This window comes from Drosophila mojavensis, unplaced genomic scaffold (genome assembly GCF_018153725.1).
Source record: "Drosophila mojavensis isolate 15081-1352.22 unplaced genomic scaffold, ASM1815372v1 contig_36, whole genome shotgun sequence".
Classification (NCBI taxonomy): Eukaryota; Metazoa; Arthropoda; class Insecta; order Diptera; family Drosophilidae; genus Drosophila; species Drosophila mojavensis.
Window position 1 is genome coordinate 11,073,626 of NW_025318858.1, and position 23,286 is coordinate 11,096,911.

The 23,286-nt window shown below is 31.6% G+C and overlaps 1 protein-coding gene across 7 annotated transcripts; it reads right to left on the reverse strand.

The window, feature by feature from the left end:
- Positions 1-3,401: 3,401 nt before the first annotated feature.
- On the reverse strand, positions 3,402-20,544 carry LOC6576536 (sodium/potassium-transporting ATPase subunit beta-2). Of its 7 annotated transcripts, none has more exons than XM_015165226.3 (9): positions 20,361-20,544; positions 17,570-18,063; positions 6,323-6,463; positions 5,801-5,920; positions 5,514-5,519; positions 5,186-5,352; positions 5,000-5,107; positions 4,769-4,934; positions 3,402-3,704 (listed from the first exon to the last, which is right to left on the reverse strand). In XM_015165226.3, exons 2-9 carry the CDS (start codon positions 17,694-17,696, stop codon positions 3,601-3,603), a joined length of 939 nt encoding a protein of 312 aa, XP_015020712.1. In that variant the 5' UTR covers positions 17,697-18,063; positions 20,361-20,544; the 3' UTR covers positions 3,402-3,600. The 7 variants fall into 7 exon arrangements, with proteins under 7 accessions (XP_015020712.1, XP_015020714.1, XP_032585312.1 ...); XM_015165228.3 differs by having other exon boundaries at positions 20,309-20,544; XM_032729421.2 differs by having other exon boundaries at positions 20,294-20,544.
- Between the last annotated feature and the right edge of the window lie 2,742 nt (positions 20,545-23,286).

Genomic DNA, 23,286 nt, shown 5'->3' on the forward strand with positions numbered 1-23,286 from the left:
AATTACATTACATTATTTCCAGGCGGTTCTTAAAGTTTTTAAATATTTTTAATTTTTGTTTAATTGTTCTTTGTTGATTCGTTATTTAAAGAATTGAAAATAAATGTATTTGCAGCTGCCTTGTGTTGATTAGTTTTTTTTTTTTTTTTTTTTTTTTTTTTTTTTGTTCATTTGATTTTTTCATGATTTTCTTTTAGTACACTTGGTGTACAAAATGGCAGTTTATATATATGCATTCATATATAGTATATACATATATATACTTGTTAAAGATGCTTTATCAAGTGTCTTCGTTCGAGTATATATGCCGCATGCTAATTAGTGCAAATTATGTCAAATATTTGGATCCGCAAGCCACATTTCTTTTTATCATGTGCCCAAATTAAAAACATTGCTTTTTGTTACAAAATTTAAATCGAAAAACCAATATGCTCATTTCACTTTCGTGAATGAGTATAAAACAATTGTTTTTCAATAACTGTAACTGTAGTTGAATGTTCAATTACACACGCTAAAGGGTCAACATTTACTTGGCAGTTGTATATATATTTTTAAATAGCATTTTTGTTACCCTATATAAACTACTAATATTTATCGGCGGTTTTGGGAACACATTTTGCCCAGGTCAAAAATTATTTGAAAAAATTATAGTTTTTTATTTAAATTTTGTGCGTATTATATATATATAAAAAAAAAAGTAAAATAAAAACAACATACTCGACTCCCTTTCGTGAATGAGTATAAAAAGCCTATGGGATTTCGGATTTGGATTCAGCTGCAGGTGAGAGAGAACAGAAATCAAAAATATATTGAGTGAATCTCACAACTCGTGTTTTTTTTTTTTTTTTTTTTTTTTTTTTTTTTTTAAATATTTTTTTAAATCTATTTATTTATTTATTTATTTTTTGCAGCATTTTACTCCACTACTTAACTAATTGCGTTAGTTGTTTTTATATTTGTTCTTTTTCTAGTATCTTTATTTTTTTTTATATTCTGCATTTGTTTAATTTATAAGAAAACATGTACTAGTAAATTGTTTGTTAGTAGAACTAGTTGGTAAACAATTAGTTAAATTTTAATTTACGTAACAGAAAGTAATTGCTAACAATTTCTTTAACTGAAATTTGTTTAATGGTTTGCCAGGGATTTGACCAACATCGAACATTTTTGAAAAATTTTGATGAAGTTTGAAAAGAAAATTGTACAATTTGTAAACTGAATTTACTGAATTTTAAAAACATATAACAAGTTTTCGCATTAGTTTTTGTTAAATTCATTTAATAAAAGTAATTAGTTGTTTAAAATATATTTATAATATATGTATATATATATTTAAGTATAACATTTTTTCCTTTAGACTATTATTTAGCGATTTTGCTGCATCTGTAGCAAAAACTGTATAACATTTCATGTTAATAATGTGTTTTCTTTTATATACGGTTTTTTATTATTATTATTTTTCTTTTCTTACATTTTAGACTAGCACTAGTTAAGTGGATGGTAAAAGGGGATTAGTTATAAAGCTGGGTATGCCATTGAAGAGGTTTAGCTTTGGTTTTTATTAGATTTTTTTATATATGTATGTATATTTGTTTATTTATATTATTATTTTATATTTTGTGGGCTGGGTAAAGGTCTCAAAAGAGCGAGAGAAAATTGTTAAGCTAGTTGAGGCCTATTTATGAAGTTTTCTCTAAAAATTGTGAAATAAAAATAATTGAAAATCAACGGAGTTTTTTTTGGTATTTCTGGTATATACCAAAAGTAGTCGCAGCATGTTGGGTTGCTCCCTCTTCTCTCTCTCTAATTGCCCCCCTCTGAAGCCCTTCGCTGGAGTCGTGACTGCTGCTGCGGCTGTAGATGAGAATTATTTGGTGATATATCGAAACGGTTTGTGGTTTGGTTGTTCTTTTTTTGTTTTGTTTTTATTTATTGTTAAATTAAGTTCGTTTTTATTTAATCTTTATTAATGTTTCTCATTTTTGGGGAATTCATTGTATACATAATATATTTGTTGTTGTTTTTTTTTTTTTCAATTTAATTTTATTTACTCATTTTGCTTTTGTTATTGTAACCAGTTACTCTGTACTTTACTTTCAGCTATGTTTTTGTTTTTGCCTCAATTTTTATATTTGTATTTGTATTTGTTTTTTTTTTTTTTTTTCATTTTTATGCAATGTTCACATTAATGATCTTGTTTAAATTTTTTTTTTTTTTTTTTTCTTTAGTTTTTAATAGTAAGTGAAGAGTATTAATTTTAAATGTGTTTGCGGTAGTTTTTATTTATTTATTTTTTTGTTTTTATCTAATCTTCTTTTGCTTTGCTCTTGCCATTTGCTTTCTATTCCATTTTGTATTTTAAAATCTACATTTATTTACTTTTTTATTTCTTTAGAAATTTGTAGTTAAACATTTTTTTTTGTCTTTGTTTGTTTGTTTTTTGTTTTTTTTTTGTTTTTGTTTTTTTTTGGCTGTGTTTGCTTTGCTTTGTTATATGAGAAAAATGCGACCTGTTTAAATTTAGAACCAACTAAAATTAATAAATAAATTTCTATTATATTTCTGCTATGGAATGGTAGGAAAGGGGAGTGGCAGGGGGATGGTTGGTATATAATAATGTATGTATGTCTGTATGTATGTATACATATGTGTTTATATATGCGTTCCAATTGTTCTCTTTGTGTTTTTTGCTTTTCTGTTTTTTTTTTATATATATATATATATTTGTATATATATATATAAATATTTATTTAAATATTATAAATATAAATAATGTTTTTTTTTTATATATATATTTATTTTAACACATTTTCTCATCGAGTTAAGAACAGTTGCTGCATTTTTCATTTGTTTATATTTTGTTCGCTGCGCTGTTTGTCGTTTATATCATTAATTATTTTTAATTACACCAAAAAAACAAAGTAGAATATGTTAACAACAATTTTATCCGATTCATTTCAATTTTATTTATATTATATCATATTTGCGCTAAATTATGTGGCTTGCCAATTTTTAACCATTTGCTATTAAATTTTTTTTTCTTTTTTCCTAAATTGTTAACTAAATAAAATTTCCTAACCAATTAATTTTTTTATGTGTGGAGGCGTGTATGTGTGTACATATTTGTTTTTTCTTTTTCTTTTTTTTTTTGTGGGGCATTTCATAGCGTTGGGTAGTTTTTCTTTTAGCGCAAAGTGTAGTCATGTTTTATTTTTTATTTTTACTTGTATTTGTAGCTCTTTGTTTTATTTTTTTCTTCTTCTTTGGTTGTTGCTGTATTTATTTTGCATTTTTATTTAGCTTACTTTTTTTTTTTTTTGTTAGTTTTGCTTGCTGCTACAATTTGCTTTGTGTGTCTGTGTGTGGGTACGTGTTGGTCACCTTTTTTTTATTAATTGTGACTCCTTAACTTTTCATCTTATTCATCATTTTTCTTAATTTTTTTAATATTTATTCTGCTTTTTTTGTTGTATGCCTAATTCGCGCTCTCTTTTCTCCTTTCGGCTTTCTCCACTAGCTGCTTGAATCTTTCTTGTTTAGCTGTTCTTGTTGCTGCTTTGCGCTCATTCACTGATGACGCTTTGCTCCATGTTGGGTACCTTAGTCGACCATTAACTCAAAGTGGACGGATCCTCTCCTATCCGAGCGATCATGTTTGATGTTGCGAGCCCAGGCTTTGCACTCAATGTTGATCAAAACGCCGGCTATGTAGAGTAGAGAGAAAATTGAGTTTGTTAAGAGGGTTATTCAATTAAAAGAGAAGAAAGAAATATTTTCATTTATGCAATATTGCTGTACATATAACTATTTTTTAACTAGTTCCAAGATGTCAATCTTCAAAACATACATACATACAAGTGATACATCGAAAAATACACATAGACTGGCTGATAATATATTTCAGTTTTAGACCCAAATCTTTTCTTTAGATTTTGACTAGCATAAATTCCTACATTTTATTCAACTGGTTAAATAATGTAAAAATACAATATGTTTACTGAAGTCAAAAAAAAAAATATGTAGTTTCCCCTTCCTCAGTAAATAAACTGAGTCCAAATCTTGCTGTAGCTATTAATAATTTCCTTTTCGACTCAAACTAAGTAAATTAATGAATTCCTATTATTGTTAGTTTAGTTGTATATTCCGTAGCCTACTTTTGTGATACCCTATTCACTCCATCTACAATTATCTATGTCCATTTAGTGTGTCTGGCGAAGCGCACTAATGACCCTTAGTTAACTGTTATAGCAATGGTGGCATATAATATATGTGGCTTAAGAAGCATACAGAATTAGCTTAATTCTCTTTTATACATACACACTGTAACTCTCTCTCTCTCTCTTTTTCTCTTCCTCTGTTTTTCCCTCTTTACAAACTAAGGAATTATTACAGTTTATTGTGCCGTGAAATTGGGTTTTTAGAAGATTTTCCTTTGTTATTCCCACTTTTATTTTGTTCCTTTGTTTTAGGGCACGCAATTGGGTTGGCAAAAGTGGAAGAAGTTAAGCAGAAGCTAACTCAAACTCATATGACTTTGTTTCTAATTGTTAAATATCTTTTGGCTATTATTTAAAGACTCTCTTATATATAGAGTGTAAAACTAACAGAATATTTTATTTAAAGAAAAAGTCTTTCTTTTGAAAAATATCCTTACTCATATAGTCTTTCATCTATACCATCTATATCTTCTCAAATTTAGTCATGCCCAATGCTTTATTTACTTAATTCGTTTAATTTACTTCATCATATTTTACATATTTATACTTACTCTCAACGGTAAACTGAACAGCAACAATTGGCGGTATATAACCCTCGATATTTTTGAATGGGAAATAGAATGAGGGGAAACCCATGCGCGGATAATAATCGCGTGACTTAATGTTTTCAACATCAGCAGGATTCTCGCCCTCGCACGATACCCAAACAACGGCAGTCTATAAAGTCAAAATCATAATGATATATAAGCTCGAAATTCACATTATACTACATTAAAATTTACCTCATTTGGTCGCAGGCTCTGCTTCTCCTTGATGTGTTGCTTCAAGCCCTCGGGCATGTCTTTGGGCAAATTTGATAAATCGTAAATTTGTGGCTCCCAGTTGTAAATCTAAGCAAAATTTATTTCAATTACAGATAAATAAAATTTTTTTATATTAGGTTTATATAGACTTCGCTATCAATTTACCTTATTCAACTTAAGGAATATGCAGGGCCTGGCCACGTGATAACCAAAGTTATTATCAAGAGTGCAGGGCGCAAAGCTAGAAACTTCAACGCCACAGACTTTGCCCTCTGGTGGCGGATGCTCAAACGAGCAGTTCACTTGATTCTTCTTGGGTAGATCGTCATAAGCTGTGTATAAATTGATTTTACACATTTTTAAAAATAATAATTAATTTATGTCGATATCTGCTTAAATATCCTATCTAATATAATTAAAGCCATTATTTAATTATCAAATGTGGTTTCATATAGCAATACTTTATTTAGACAAAAACATTTATTACACTCACTGTGATCTTTATTATTTGTTTTAGACACAAAAAACAAATTTTTGATGAATAAAAATATATTTTAATAACATTTTTTTAATATAAAATGTTGAGCAATCAAGTTATAATATATATAAAATAATTATACATATAATATAATATAAATAAAAAAGTAAAACATATAAATATATTATTTTATTTTTAAATTTAATAACAAAAAACATTTAAAAATTTTTGAAATACTACATAAATATATATAACTACATTTATTAATTTCTATTCATCGAAAACTTTTCTACTTTACTTACATCTCAGGAATCGTTCAGTTTCCTCAACCCAATACATATAATTTTCTTTCTTCGATGATTCGTACCAAACTAAAGTGCTCTCAACATTCGCCTCTGGGGGCATTGGTCGGAAGCCAAGACCTGAAGAGATAATACAAAGATATATTATTGTAAACGATGTACATTAGTGGATAAATATAGTTCTGTTTTACAAAATGTATGTCTGAACTGCTTTTAGTTATTGTTAAATATAAATTTAACATTTAGATCAATTGATTTTAACGTAATTGTTAAACAAAACTAATTTAAATTTTTAAAAATTTCAGGTATGATTTATTAAATTTTAATGTTGAATTTGATCATTGAATTTCTAAAGTAATGCTTTTGATTTTATTTCAATTCAAATATATATTTTTAATGCTTTACTTAAGTTTCAGAATTCTAATATAAAAATATATTTGTTATATATTTTTTTAAAGTTATATTTTATCTTTATATATGTATATGTTCTTATATTTAATTTTTATTTAACTTGAACCTTACCTGGATTCGAACCAATCAATCCATTGTCAAGCATCCATTTAGGTTTATCTGCCTCCAATGTTTGATAGAACACCGCAAATACGGCAGCAAAGAATCCGGTTAACGCCGCATAGAATATAATGTAGAAAAGTAAAATTTTTGCTGCAATAGAAGAGAATAGAAAATCCTTTGATTATTATGGAATTCATCTACCTTATTAGATGATTAAATAAATTATATATTCCTTAGCTGTGCGCCATGAAGTAATCAAATTTGGTTTTATGCTACCGCAAAGCGATGATGCAATATTAGTTTTGTTGTCCTTCTAAACAGTATTTATTTTTTTTGGCTTTTAGTCGCTTTTACCGTGCATGCCACGCCCTGTTTTCAACTGTGTGCGGTATTTTAATGGCTTTGTCAAAGTGTGTGTTTGTATGTGTCTCTCTTATATTCATAAAAGCAAAATATTTCCAAATGCCATTACATTTATGTCCTAATGGAAATTTTTCATGCTAAGTTACCTCAGAGTTCTAATAAATTTTTATATATTTTTTCCTTCATTTTTGTTACTTAATGGACTCTAATCAGTGTGAATTAGTCTCACTGGAATTGTATTTCTCACCCTGAGAAAATTATTACATAACCAAGTTATGCTAGTCAAGTAATGTCTTGTTCTTTTTATTTGGCCTATGCATATTAAATTGTTCTTCTAACATGATATTATGAATGTGATTAAATTATTAAACGCCATTATTAAATTTATAAGAAATTTATGTAAAATAATAACAAAAACTATATATTTTTTACAATATTATTATTAATATATATATATATATATTAATAATAATATTGTAAAAAATATATAGTTTTTGTTATTATTTTACATAAATTTCTTATAAATTATATATATATATATATATATATATATATATGTTGAAACAAGTAAGAAAGCTCTAGTCGAGACTGCTCGATTACGAGATCCCCTGAACCCTTCGAGCAATAGCTATTTCAATCATTTTTCGCGTCTTTCTGCTTACACAAGATAATTGTTTAATAACTTTTTTGTGGACATACGATCTTCATGAAGATTTCAGATCGTAATTATAACCATAATATGCGTGCACTTGCCAAAGCACAAGTCTCTAGTATTTGAAATACGCCTTTTACAAAGGTGAGGGTGAGGAGGTGGATATAGGGGTAAGGCGAAATTTCAATTTTCAACTCGATATCCGCGCTGTAAATACGGATATTTAAAAATAAAAATTGAAGTCTCTAGCTCTTATATCTTCTGAAATCGACACGTTCATAAAGGATATATATACTTTATGGGGTCTGCCACGCCTCCTTCTGCCTGTTACATACATTTCAACAAAACCATTATACCCAGATTTCCCATTGAAAATAGTTTCAGGGTATAAAAAAAAAATATATATATATATATATATATTATTATTAAAACGATTATTTTGATATTATAGAAAATTATTTATTATAAAATATATTTAGCCAAAAATTTTATAATTAAAAATAATAAACAAAAATACATATACATATATATATAAGAGTATTCGATGCTACTCTTAAAGCTAGATTTTAAGAAAGTTTTCTACAATTGCCAATTAGCGAGCGAGCACTGTGCTAAAAAACCTTCGACTGGCTGAGTAAGACGTTAACTGAGCCAAGAATTTCCACAGTTTGCCATACTACTGGGCTAATTGACAAAGTGGGCCATGAAGTGGGGGTGTGCATAGTATAGTCGTATAGGCTAGTAACGACGACAGCTGGAGGACTGCCACCGCTCAGCCCCGTTCACACTTGTGTAACTACTCCAAAGCTCTACGATTACACAATGCACGACTTTTGACATTTTCTTGGCTCCAGCTACACATAAAACTAAGGCCAAACTTTGCGAGTGTGTGTATCTATGTATGTGTGTATATCTGCCCTGGCGAAGTTTTGACTAGTTTGTCATTTTGACATTTCTATTTTGTAATTAAGTGTGATTAAAAGGTCGCCAAGCTTTAGCATCCTTCTCCTTCCACTCTCTTATTTTATTTTAAGTTCTTTGGCATTTTATGGGCAACGATTTAATTTTAGAATTTATAGTTAAGTTCAGTTCGCATTACGCATACGCCATGTGACGCAGCAGCAGTAAATTGTTGATGTAGTGCTAAATATGTTGGAATTGGCATTTGGCATTACAGAGCAATTCTGAAAAGTCATTAATCATTTTGCCCGACGACTTCGAGAATTGTGTGTGTGTGTGTGTGTGTGTGTGTAGCGTGGGAAATTTGCAAAAAGGAAATTGCAAGAGAAATAGTAATAGATTAATGAATGAATGGGAAAAGTCATCGGACTAAGTGCATTTTCAAATTCTTCAATATGAATGGTGGGAAGTATTTAAGTGGAATCTTATTTGTTTGTATATTATAGAGAGAGCTAAGTGGACGCTACGTAGAAATGATTAGAATAGCGAGAGTTGAACAATGGAGAGAAGTGTTGAGTGGAACTTCTGCAGAAAAAGCTGAGCGGAAGGTAACTGGAAGTAATTAGTTAATAGACTTTAGACCTCTTAAGCTGAGTTTAATTGTAATAAAAGATTAATTTCTCTAAGTTCAAATTTTGATATTATTTTTGCTTTTTGATGCGCCTTTATTATTAAGAATCATTAATAATACAATATAAAATTCATATTTTCTTTAAAGTTATTAAAGTTATTAAATTTTTTTTAATTCTTACAAATGTTCCTACAATATGTGCTTAAAATTACAATTTTAATTTAAGCAAATAATTATTTATTATATAGTGTGCTATCGTTTAATAAATATTAAGACTGAATAAATATACTTAGATAGGTTTTTATATTCATTTTCCGAATTCTGTCCCCAAATAACTGAAGTGTAACGACATAAATTTAAATATGTAAACTTAATAACCTTAATAACATATAGATAACATTCTCTAGTAAGCCTCGCAATTAAAATAAATTTAAGCTACCTGAAAATGAGAGAAAACGAGCTTCAACTTTTATTTAAAATATTAACTATTGCTTTAGTCACTACAATATAAGTCACAACAATAAGAAATCATATACAAATAAACTAACTAACAAAGTATATACTGATTAGACATCTAGAACAATCCTACATGTCATCAAATCAATACGGATTCTATATGACAGTATTTTAAACATTTTAAGTGCCATGCTTATGGTCAAGAGCTTTTAAAATATACTTGTAACAACAAATTGCTGCTCACGGTCAATTAATTGGCAAAAGTATTGCCAATACAAAAAGAAAAAAAAAAACAAAAATCTAAAAAAAAAAAAAAATTGAAAAAAGAACGCATGCGCTGTCACATTTGGTGCTGGCCGACTAGCTATTACCAATGCGCCCGCACTCTAACGAATTCTCAGGGCCAAATACAAACATATATGGAAATATATAAATACACATATATATATCCATAGATATGTGCATAAATATATACTTTTATACACATATGTATACATATATACATGAACATATATGTATGTTTGTCTATATCGTTTACAGGGTTTTTAGTTCAACTATTTCGAGTGAAAGTTTATACAAATACATTTATATTTTCTCTATTAATTAGCATTTTTACTTTTCATATATGTATATTCTATACATCTTCTCTAAACTTCAATCTAAATCTTGATAAATTCATTCAAAAATTCTTAAACTTACTTACGCACATCCTAAGTCTACGAATACCTAAAACATTTGTGCAACACCTTACGTAATTTGGTTACGTTACGTAGGCAGTTAAATAATAATAGCAAAAAAAGCATAAAAAGATATTCGTTTGCATGGCAACACTCGAGTTAACTTCAAGGGTTCGCCTGCAGGGCGCCTCCTTTTGCAGTTGGCTGTGCTTTTTTTTTTTCTTCTTGCTGAATTTCCTTATTGTCATTCCAATGGGTGTGACTGTGTGAGTATGTGTATGCTGCCGTACATGTGTGTGTGTATTTCTGCACTTAACGAGCGGTTTGCTCTGCTTTTTGTAGCCGCAATGGCTTTTCGTGCTGCGCTAGGTGGGGCGCCTTTGAAGACGAAGCAACTAAGCATGGAGCTCGGATGGAGCGGGGTATTCGATGTGTTTGCCATTGTTTGAGGCGGGGGAACAGATGTTTATGCTTGGTAAGCATGGCAAATACGCTGAGTTGCTCTAAATGCTTAGTGCAGTCAATTAAGATATATAATTTGAATACACATAAATTTTGAGCCTTAAATGAATTTTGAAATTAAATTTTAAGTGCGGAGAACATAAGGAGAAAATATTAACAGTTTTAATGAAATAGAGGAGTCTAGAATTTCTTTTTCAGATTTTTCGCAAAACACATCAAAATCTGTAGATTGCAGGATTTTGAATGATAGCCATAAAAGCAATTCTGATTAAAGATATTGTAAAACTTATTTTAAAAATTAATATTATATCTGGGTATTTTTTATTTTATTGTTAAAAATTAGTTTTATATATTCATGATATTGATTCTATTTTTATTTTATATAATTTGAAAAAAAAAATTTTTAATGAAAATCAGAATTTGAATAATAAATTTATTTGCAGAAAAAAACAAAAAACAAAAAAAATTAAAATAAAAATAAAAGTAATCATCAAAAATGATTATAAAAATTGCAGATTTTAAAATATTTTGTCTTACTTTATAAATTCCTAAGTAATAAATATATATTTAATATATACTAATTTAAAACTAAAATTCATTTATTAAATTATAGAAATTATAATTAATAACTAATAATAAATAAAATATATATAATATTGTATTGAATTTTATTGTATTATTATTATATATTAATTATATAGAATAATTTTATATTTAATATTTTTACGTTTATAATAATTATAAACTACAATTATATAATATTATATAGCATAATCTTATATGCATGCAGAACAACCGTAGTTAAATTAAGAATGTTATTAAAATAATTTAATTGAAATCTGACTTCTTTTAAAAGGAATTTTCTGTTGCCAAGCGGCGCTTCAACTTTTGTTTTCTCTTTTCATATATGTGGCTTGGGTGTGGGTCCTTCAAAATCCGATTGATTTACGCGAAAATCTTTCACTCATTACCTGTGGGCTTGTGTGCGTGTGTGTGCATGTATGCATGTCATTGTGTGTATGTGTGTTCACGCTGCTATTGAGCACCTGGCAGGTCTTAGTAGAACATTAAGTATACGCAGCATTGTGCGCGCACTCTCTGGCTGCGACTGCTCTTTCTCTCTCTCTGCAGCTCTCACTCTCTTTCCCTCTCCCTCTCTTTTTAATCGCTCTCGGCCTCTCTCTCTCTCTCTCTCTCTCTCTCAGTGTGTCTCTTTCTGTCTCTGTCTTTCCGACTCTAGCTCTGTCTTGCTTTTTGTAGGTCTCTTGGCTGAACTTTGCCATTTGCACAGCTGCCGCAATAATGTAACAAACTGTGCTGGTATATGCACTTGTGTATGTGCGTAAGTGTGTGTGTGTATGCGTGTCTGCATGTATGCTACAGCTGCACGCTTTACACACAAACACACACAGTGGCAGTCGCAAAATGAATTGCGTCCACTTCTTTCCCTTTTGTAATTTCAGCTACAATTTCACCTTGCAGCCATTGGTGCGGGCTGTAGCCCATTTGCTCTGTTAATTTTGACAGTTGCAGAAAAATAAGAAAAATATATATGTGCACTCACACACACACACACATACAAACAAATAAAATTCTATAACAGCAGCTGGCATACAAAGAAAAAATATTGGACAGCAAAATGGAGCAGAAAATACAGCTGTCAACAGCAGGATTCGCAACCAGCCCCTAGGCTATGCAGCATATCACGTACATACAGATAGATAGAAAGAGCGACAGAGGCAGCGAAAGGCAGAGAGAGGGACTGAGATACATACACACAAAAAGCACATATTTTTGAGCACACAATAAAATAAGTAGAATAATAATAATGTTTAAATACTCTCGGAAGAGAGCCTTTGAATTTCGAAAGCATTTAAACATGTTTCAGAATATTTATAAATTATATTTTATACTTATTTAATTAGAATTCTCGAATTTTATTTTATTTTTTGCAGATATTTATCATTATATATTATTATAGGATTCCAATTTTTATGCCTTTAATATTATTAAGAGTATGTCAACAATGAGTAAAATCTACTGATTATTTATAAGTATATTTCCTTCTCTGTTTTAAAAAATTGCAAACATTATCCTATTAATAATATCAACAGCTTCTATTATGAATACACAATCAGCAGCTGTATTTAATTTACGAAGTCTAAGAAAACTTTTGCTTTTAATTATGTGTCATGTTTACCAATTTCCTATGCTGCCAGCCCTTTAATTATTTGCCTTTTTCAACTATTGGGAGTCAAATACGATTTATGAATAGCCTAGTCCTTGCTCGCCGCATTACGCAAGGGATTAGCATTTGCATACTTTGTTTATTGGAAATTATAGCCATAGGCAGCTGAGTTATGCAAATTACTTTAAAATGTAAAGATAGAAGAAATATTCGTAAAATATTGCTAGTGTCCTTGGCCACAAAATCTTATAAGATTTGGAACATAGCTTTCAGATAATTAAAATGAATGGTATATATATTTATATACAGGGTATTTGCTAGTCTACTACACTAGAGAATACTTGTCATTCCTCGAGCATTTCTTAATTGCTTTCCAATTAAGCGCAATGAAAGTTTTGTCAATTTAAGAACTTCGATTGCTTGCTAACTTTTCCAGATACCCATAAAGTTCCATGAATGTCTCATTATAATGAGATCTCGGCAAGAGCTGAGCTCTCTATAATGCACTTATGCAATCTGCAGTCGGCAATCGGCAATCGGCCATCGTATGCTAATTGCCGTGTCGATTGAATAATTGCTTTTCGTTGTTCTTGATTTTTTGTTCGCCTCAGTGCAAAGCACTTAACAGATTTGCAGCCGAGTCGAGGTCGATTCGAGGTGTTGCAATCTCAGAAGTTCGCATACTATTTAGCGCAACGCTCAATTTGATGGGTCGATGTAAATTGTAAAGCCTCGAGATATTTTTTCACAAACATCCATATCTCATGTGCCTGCAAAACGTCTCAATTTGAGTCCATTGATCGAAATGATTGGCGTACATATTTCGTTTTCTGTTTGTTATCTTAATTGGTTTGTAGTGAAGCAATTGATTGGCTTTGATTTCTCAGAGCTAAGAGAGATGAAGATGTTTTAGAAAAAAGTATCGTAGAGGCTGCTATGTTATGTCAATTCTTTATTACAGTTGTCGCTTGGAAGACTGAATTGTTGAAAATATCATCTGAAGAAGTTGCTATGAATAATATGTTTTCTATTCAGATTCAGAGTGCATAATATATTTTTTTTTTTATCAAAAATAATATATTTATTAAACATAATTTATTAAATTAAATATAAGATAAATATAAGATAACCAAGAATATTTCAGGGAAAACTAATTTTAATTTATATATAATGACTTCTTTTAGATGCCTCTATCGCTTGATTCGCTTTATTCTTAGTTTTTTACTGATCATATTTCCCATAAAACCAGCCAATCGTTCGGCACTCATTATAATAATGATTATTCACCCATTCATTTTTCAACTGATCAAAATATAACGAATTAATCCTTTATACATTTTTAAAGAATTATGTATATATCAAAACTTTTGGTGAGTTGGAAAGCTGGTGACTAGCAAAGGACTTGAGGCTGTCAGGATTTATATTATATATGGGTATGAATTTGTTTAATGCAAACTCTTAGATATTTATTTATATATTTATAAGTATAAATATACTAACAGTATTTATTACGTAGCTTTTTGGATTTTATGGCAAATGTTTGTTTGAAAAGCAGAATATACTATAAGCATAGCCTGAAAACAGTTATGTATGCATATTTACGTACAAATACATATAAACATATAGGCATAGCGTTCAGTCTCTTTTAATCTCCTCTTAGCCGTAGCCCTATTTCTTGTTGCTCACTAGCTAAATAACGCTGAAAAGACTTCGCGCTGGAGGCGTGTTAAGTGTTTAACTGAGGGAGCAACACAACTTGCAAACAAGTAGGTTACAGACAAAGCAATCGTGCAACAGCAGCAGCAGCAACAGCGCCAACAGTAACAGCAACAACAAGAAAATTGTCTGTTTTTCAGCCATGTTGAATTATTTGCCGCCAACGCCCACTTTTTGGTTACCAGCTAAGCCCGGAGCGGCACTTGTCGTCGTTTTTGTTGCCTGCCTGTCAGCCAGCCAGCCAGCCAGCCAGTGTTATACAGTGTTGTTTGGGAATGAGGTTAGAATTGATTTTTAGTTGAGTCAATTTCAGTGCATGATAGTGCAGGTTTTTCATCAACCACTTGGCACTTAACTGGGTTATAGGCAATTGTGCAAAAAGACCTCGAGTCTAAGGTAAAATGTGCCAAGAATAGCTAACAAATGTTAGAGACTATAAAGGGAATAATACTTTGGATTCGCGATATGCATTGCATATTACACATATCATCTATCACTTGTCATCTATCATCTTTAACTATCAAATATCTTCTATATTTTTATTATTTTTTATCTAGCCTGTATGATCTGTAATTTTTTATCTATCATATATCATCTGCCATCTATCATCGATCATCCATACCTATAACTTATTGCGTAGACTATAAATGTCGGAGATAATATAATATGTAGTATTTAAGATCTCTATAATAAATCATTTTATTCTCCATTTCCTTTCCATTTCTAATTTGAATATTTAAAAGGTCATTACCATAAATAAACCTTATTTTCTTATCCTTTTCTTGGCATCGATATTTATAAATATTCCTTGCCATTTTTACCACTGACCTTCTCCATCTAGTTTGACGTTCGAGCACACATCAATGTTTCAATAGTGTCAAGCGATGTGACAGCATCACAAATTGAAGTCCATTAAAAATTACTCTACCCTGAGAAATTGCTAAAAATAAAGACGAAAAAAAAGAGGGATGACGTGCCTTAAGCTGTGTGACATCTAGAATTGAAGGATGTCGCAGCTAGCGAGGGAGAGACTATAAGAAATGGGGGAGAGAACGGAGCGCAGAGCTCGAGCGTAATCCCATATCAATAAATAGACAAATATCACGTATGCTATAAACAGTTGAGAAAGAACTCTTGAGCATTATCGTAAATCTCAGTTTATCAAGTAGTGTAAGCGACGATTACGCTGAACGTGCTTAGCTAAGGCAAGAAATTTAATGATAGAAAAATCAATTATTTTTTGGCCATAACTAATAAATGATTAAACGAAATTCAATAAGATATGCATATATACAAATCATAAAGAGAGCACAGATTCTTGATATATATACATATATAAATATATATATCTTTATCTTTAATCGACTACCCTTTGGATTGAAGTACAGTAAAATGTGTTTTAGTCCACAGCTTATCGATTTTTCACTATTTTGTTCTATTTTCAATTCATTTAAAGATTTGCGATAAATTTTGATTTATGGTTTTACACTGACCTACAAACGCTGTCAAGCTACTACGATATTATCTAACAATTTATTATCTTTGTGTAGTAAATGATTTTTTAATATCTAAAATAAGCCTATCTAAGGCCTGAAAATTAAATACATAATAGGCTACTGCCTGGGTTGTGTATATATATATATTTTTCATTTTGTTTTATTTATTATTATTTTTTGTTTCTACTGTCCATTGTCTTTCGTTCGGGCCATAAAATATTTATGACAATTTTGCATTCACATTGTCTCTGATGGCGTTTAAACACGATATCAAATGATTAGTCATATTTGTCTACTACTTAAGCCCAGGGGAAGCCTCGAGGGTTCGTCCACGCTAGTATAATTGTTATGCAATGCCTATCAATAAGTAAATCAACTCTATATGAACAGTCCAAATAACTGCCTGCTAGGCAGTGTCTAGTTGACTAGTTTGACTATACGATTGTCAAAGAGAGGGAGAGTCGTGTGCTGCAGTTTACCCATATTTGATTCTATATTTAGGGCTGGCTGGGGCAATTTAGTTGGCCATCTAGTCGCTACCCATCAGGTACGTGACTATTTACTATGCACCTCATATAGGGAATGGGTCCAATCGATCGATACGCATTTAGAGTGTAAATATACAGCTTGAAATTGGAAATAATGAATGCAACTATGACTATAAAATTGATGGCACATTAATGAAAAAAATTATCAATCAATTGGATAATCTCAACTAAATGAAAATATATCGAAAGTCAAACATGTATTACGATTTCCACTTGTTATTAGAATGAAAAACGACAAGTTAAATATACTAAAAAAAAAAAAAAAATATATATATATATATATATATATATATATTTTTTTTTTTTTTTTTTTTTGTATTATATTTATCTTGTCGCTTTTCGAAAACCTTTTCGATATTTCTATGGACATTTATATATTATATGTATATAGTGACACTTTCATATACTGATATTTTTAGCATGTATGTATAACTTTCACATTTCATACACTTTGTTATTGCATAGAATGATTATATAAATGTATCGTTAGTTTATCTGTAGTTTGCAATATATTAAGTGCATTTATAATATATATTTCTGTAACTATAATTAACGTTTGCCATGTCCTTGAATGCCCCTCAAATAACATGTTATTATAAAGCAGTACAATTACTTTTCACATCACATATAAAAGGCAGCCACACACGCAGCGTGTGCGCAATGCGTGAAATTTGATTTATTTGCTCAGCGCTTTAATTAGCAACAAACTAGAGCACGGAAGCGTTAGCTAGGCTATAGATATATAAGAATCTATGTATGTGTATACTTTATTTAATACATTACTGATCTAGATAAAAGAGAGACTTTATTTTATTATAAATAAACGTTTCATTCAAAAAAAAAAAAAAAAAAATAAAATATAAATTAGTATTTTTTTGTAATTTTTAATAATTTAATAAAAAAGTGAACAAAAAATAAATAAAAAAAAATTATTAAAATATAAAATAAAAAAATCAGTTATAAAAACTATTTAAAATCCATTTTAATAGTATAATTTACGAAACCTTTGTTCTTATGGTCTCTATTCACAATAAAAATGTTTTACTTTTAGATTTAAGAAAATTAATATCAAAATTTCAAAAATTTGAAGTTCCGAAAAGTCTATCTAGAAAAATGTTGATACTATCTGAGGCTAATTATGTATATATATATTTTTGTTTTACTTACCCCAACTGGAACCGGTGCGTCCGAGGCATTGGCTAGTTTCACTGTTCCATATGAATTTTCTGAAACCCTCCCATTTGCCCATCTTTGGCGGTGGCGCATAGTATTCACCAATCTTCTTGTCGGCCATTTTTGGTGTTGGTTTTTAGTTTGGTTTGGTTTGATTTTCGGTTTAGCTTGCTGTTGGCTTTAAGTAGGTTTGCGATACGTTTGCACCAGGTCTAAGGAGGGTGTCTGTCTGTTTGTATTAAGCTAGTTTTAAACTATTTGTTTAATTTTTAGGTTTTTGTTCTTAATGCTTAGGTTAAACTTTATGAATATTATTAAGATATTAATTATTTATGTTATATTTGGTTTAATTTTTTATATTTTTGGTTTTTTTTTTTTTTGTATATTTGTCTTAATCAACTGCGTTGGTACAACATTTTTAAATGGGGTTTTTGTCTGAATGTTCGTAGCAGTATTGTGTTAAGATTTGCGCTAAATTTATTTGGTTACTGAAATTAGAAATAAATTTATGAGTAAGATTGAACTGTTTTTCTTTTTTTTTTTTGCCACCTGTTGGGTGGAGAAGACCAGGTGTGACCTACTGATTTTTGATTAAAATATATATAAATATATGTATTTATATATATTATATTTATTTACGCTTGTAACTTTCAGCAATTTCCTTAGGATAGTATCTATCTCTAAAAATAGTCGAAAGTGTATAAAAACTATTAATTAGTTTTAAATACATTTTATGACTCCTTAATAAGATATAATATAAATAATATCAAATTAAATTTGAGCTGTGAAAACTTTTGCTCATATTCAACTGCTTATATAAACATTTAAATCTCATTTGGCTTTTGTCAAAACGAACAAAAAGAAACGAATCAGTCTTTGTCCGCCTTGACAGTTTTTTTTTTTTTTTTTTCGTTTTTCTTGTTTCTATATGTGTGTCCCACAAGGACACGGTTTGAAAACTGTTCGAAAATACACTTTGCCGTTGAGTTGTGCAACTTTTAAGTAGTTTTGTACACTCGGTCTGAATTTTTGTGAATTTTACATAAATTTAGTTCAATTAATTGTTGCTAATTCGATCAACTCTTTATCATTTACGTGAAAACAAATTGCAGTCGCCTTCCGATTTTAGCCACACACTCTGCCAACTGTTATGTAATCTCGAGCGAGGAGCGTTGGAAAAAAGCATCTAAAGCTTGGCCCAAGCCAATCAGCGTATGCGCACTGCGAGAGAGCAAGGCGAAATAAATGCAGAGCGAATTCGAGTGAGTAGAGAGTGCAAGCGCGTGTGAGCTGCAAAATGAGAGATACAGAGCGAGAGAATAAAAAGTGAGCCTGGAAGTAGCGTTGGAAGTACTTTTCCGTTTCTATTCTCTTCTCCTTTCCCTTTTTGTTTTTGGTGCAGAACAGATTCTGGGCATGCCATACAAGTTGACAGCTGGGCGCCATCTTAATGACAGAGCAGCACTCGGGAATGCTGAAGCAGCCCGTTACAGTGATGCGGGAATCATCAGCAGTTAGGTTGGCTTATGGCCATGCTAAGCGGCTTAATTGCTGCAGCTTTAAATACACGACTGGCCATGTACATACACACACAGAGGGAGGCATACACCTACATAAGCTGACAAAGTTATGTAAATTGTATGTTAATTTTGCAATATGATATGCGCTCCTCCTTTATTGTTGGTGCAGCTAAAAATAATGTTTCACTAACACAATGAAGCTGCTCTCTCACGCATACGCGTAGCTTGACTTACTTTCTGAACGCTGCCGCCGGCGACGTCGCTGCCACATTGCGCAACGCGCGTCCGTGGCGAAGGCGAAAAAGAAACGGCCTCGGCTCTATCTATGGCTTGTGTGGCTATAGATATAGCTATAGCTATGGCTGTGGCTATATAAATGCCTGTGGCTGGGCGAGTCTTCTAGCTGTGGGACAGGAGGCGCAGAAATGTAGGCAATGCTCAGTTTTTCTTCTCTTTTTTTCGTCTTATTTAATGAGTACTTAATGCAATTCTGAAGTTTTCATTTATGATATATGTATATGTAGTATATGGGCCAAAGTCTCTCGTACGTGAGTTGTAGCTCGAATTGCAAAGTTTATATAAGCATATTGATTACACAAGCTATATATGTATACAAATACACTACAATTTCACTAGCCGAAACAAGCCAAAAACGAGTGGTAAAATTAGGAAGATCTTTAGTAGCAGTATATCCTAGCTATTTTCTGTTAGTTATGTATAGGAATTAAACTGTTAGGCGTTTTTATATCTTTCAAAACCTTGGAAATTGCTTGATTACATTTTTCATTTATATTGAATTTTTAATTACATTTTATAAGCAATATTTTAACTATTATTTTTTGTTTATTGTTTCTTTCTTTTAATCGTTTATGTTAAATTCTGTTTTTAATTAACAGCAGCAAGAAAAAAAATCTAATTTCGGTAGTTTTACAAGGATCTAATTTTTTTTTTTTTTTTTTTTTTTTTTTTTTTGCTGCTGCTGTCACAGTGTCCTTATCGCGTTGTCTTTGCCGACGCTGTTCATATAATCACTCGAAAAATTGTCTCTTTTTTGTGTTTTGCATAATCTTTTATTTATGGTTTATGGAGGTCGTGAAACGATTTATTTTGTTGAAATTTTGACACTTTTGCTTCATCACCTCGAGAATTGAATTCTTTTAATATTTTTAAGCTTTTTTACTTTTTTTATGTAACCAACGTTTTGTGTAAATACATGAAAATTTGTTGTATTTTCCGCAGCGGTGCACCAACAACAACACACATACAGATGGATTTTCTTGAACGCTGCTTTTCAGCTTCCTCTTCTTCTTCTCTACGCAGACATGCACATAACTCTCTTTATATATATAAGTGCATATACATATATATATTTTTATAAATATATATATCTATGTGCCGTTAATCCGCCAGCGAGTGCGAGTAGCAACCGTCCACAGTTAAAACGCCAATGATAGTGCTAGTTGAGCGTTGAGCTCGTCGGCGCTACAACTGCTGCAGCTGCGAGCAAAATGCTCGGTTTCTGTTCGGCTACGCTTCGGTTTCAATCGTGTCGCTCGTTTTCACACACTCCAGGGCGAATGTGTGACACACACAGACAAGACTGGGGCTGTGGGCAAGCAACTGCGCATGGAAATACACAATCAGAACTTATTCTATATTTCTTCTTCGGTGTGTGCGTTTTTTTTGCCGCCTTGCAGCTTTCTGTGTATTTGTGTGTGTTTTTTTTCTCAGCTGGGTGCCGTCGCCGTCACTGGAATGGCAGACTCGCTTGCTAGCGCTGGACTTTCGGCTTGTGGGTGGCGCCATTTCGGTCGGCACTGAGTGCCGGTGGTGAGCGCTGGAGAGAAACAAACAGTTGGGCTGCAAGCTTTCAAGGTTTCAGGCGTATGTGCTGCTGCTGCTGCCGTGGCGGCGTCAACGGCTGCGGCTGCTGCTGCTAGGATTTGCAATTGCGTTCAGTGGCTCTCGAACTGAACTCGTGAGCCTCATGAGAATGCTTCTAGCTCTCTATGTGCTTTTCCAACTATACGCTCGGTTATCATGGGGCTAGCGTTCTTATCAGAATTTCTGTTTCGAGTACAAAATAAAGATTAGTCAATATTCTATTATAGAATATAAACAAATATATATAAATCAAATATGTTTGCATACACGAGGGTAGTTTGAAAAATGTCTGTTACTTATTTATTTATGTCTAACTTCTATTTTCAAGGCTCTTCGTAATTGTCACAAACAACCCTCGCATACCCATTTTTGTAGCTCAACACTACTTTCCCCCATAAGTATTCTTCACTTTTAATTTACTTACTAAGCTTATAGAAAAGCTCTAACGAACAACGAAATGCTTTTTCTAGACCTACATTTCGCTAGCAGCTCCCGCTTACAGTTAACTTAGCATAGATCTGAATTCGCCGCACATTGAGAACGCCATAAGCTGGGGTAAAATTCTGGCCATTCCAAGGCGAATTGAGCCGCAGTTGCTTCCAGTCACTTTGCCTCAAGCTTGCGCAGTAAAAGCGCAGCCAAAAGAGAGAGCGAAAGAAGGAGAGAGAGAGAGTGCGCTTTAATGAGCGAGACAGAAATCGGAGGATTCCAGTAAAATTTAGTAATATAATATTTATTGATTACTTCTGCTGCCAAAGTTTTCCACCAACCGAAGAGTTTTACTCCCAACTAACCAGAGCAAAAGCCGGAATATTTGCAAATTATGTAAACTAACAAAAGAGAATGAAAAGAAGAAAATACAAAAACTAATGGCTCACACACATCAGAGTTGATTTCTCAAAATGGGGGCTGCATTAGGGGATGCCTTAGGTCTTTTGATTATTCGTATATTATTTCTCCCACATTCAATTACGTCATATCTCAGCTGTTCTGAATACGCGACGCCTGTTATACAATCGACTACGGCTCTTTTAGCTCTCCGGCACATCCGCCCTAAATCTCACCAGTACACCCAAGTGCATACAGTCAGGCTTCATCTCCTCCTTCGGCTATTTTCGGTTTTTAATGCTTACCTGTTATGTATATGGCTGACATTTATTTAAGCTCTTGCTTACTGTTAGTTTTTGTTGCCGATATATATATATATATATATATATATATATATGCCTGTATGTATATGTGTGCGTGTATTACAGTTTATTTAGCTCTTGCTTAAGCTCTTGGCAACTGTTAGTTTTCTGTTTATTGCGGTTAATTTCCTCCTTACGATATCCTATAACAGTACCACACACACACACTTACTTGGCATTTTTTATATACACACCATTCGCTCTAGATATTTAAGTGTCCATTTGGTTGTATACTTCTTAATACGGTTATTGCAAACCTTCTGTTTGTCAGAAGCTTTGATTGCATTTTTTACGACGAACTCTAGAGATAAGGAAAATAAACAGATACAGATACAGTTACAGATACAGATACAGATACAGATACAGATACAGATACAGATACAGATACAGATACAGATACAGATACAGATACAGATACAGATACAGATACAGATACAGATACAGATACAGATACAGATACAGATACAGATACAGATACAGATACAGATACAGATACAGATACAGATACAGATACAGATACAGATACAGATACAGATACAGATACAGATACAGATACAGATACACAGATACAAATAGATGCTGCATAAATTACGCTGAAGCAGAAGACAGGATGAGTATACACTCACACACTTTCAAACAGTTACACGTACTCGCACACACAAGTTCGCCTGAACGATAATAGAACAAGACACATGCTTCAACGGTTAATGCAATTACATGTTAGATAGCAAACAGGAAATGTAGGGAATCGGATAGAGGAAGTGTGCGATAGAGAACATGTATGAGTGAGCCATTGGAGAGGCAGAAAGAGAGAGAGAGAGAGACAGAAAGAGAGGGTGCATGAGGTGGAAATCAAATCAAATACATATATTATGTATACGCCGCATAGTAGTTATGTTTCATATGTTCAGCTAATGCGAATTGCTTGCATGCAGCTCTATATAAAAAAGTAAAATAAAAAAGATTGCAAATTTAAATGTTGCCAGCCATAAAGCAATAATGCAACTTTCAGTCATTTCTTTCTGACCCACATTAGCTGACAAAAGTTTGCGCTTGAAGTGTTGACAAAGGAAGAACAAGAGCGCGAATCGCTGCAATCGCTGAGGGGAATTGCTGC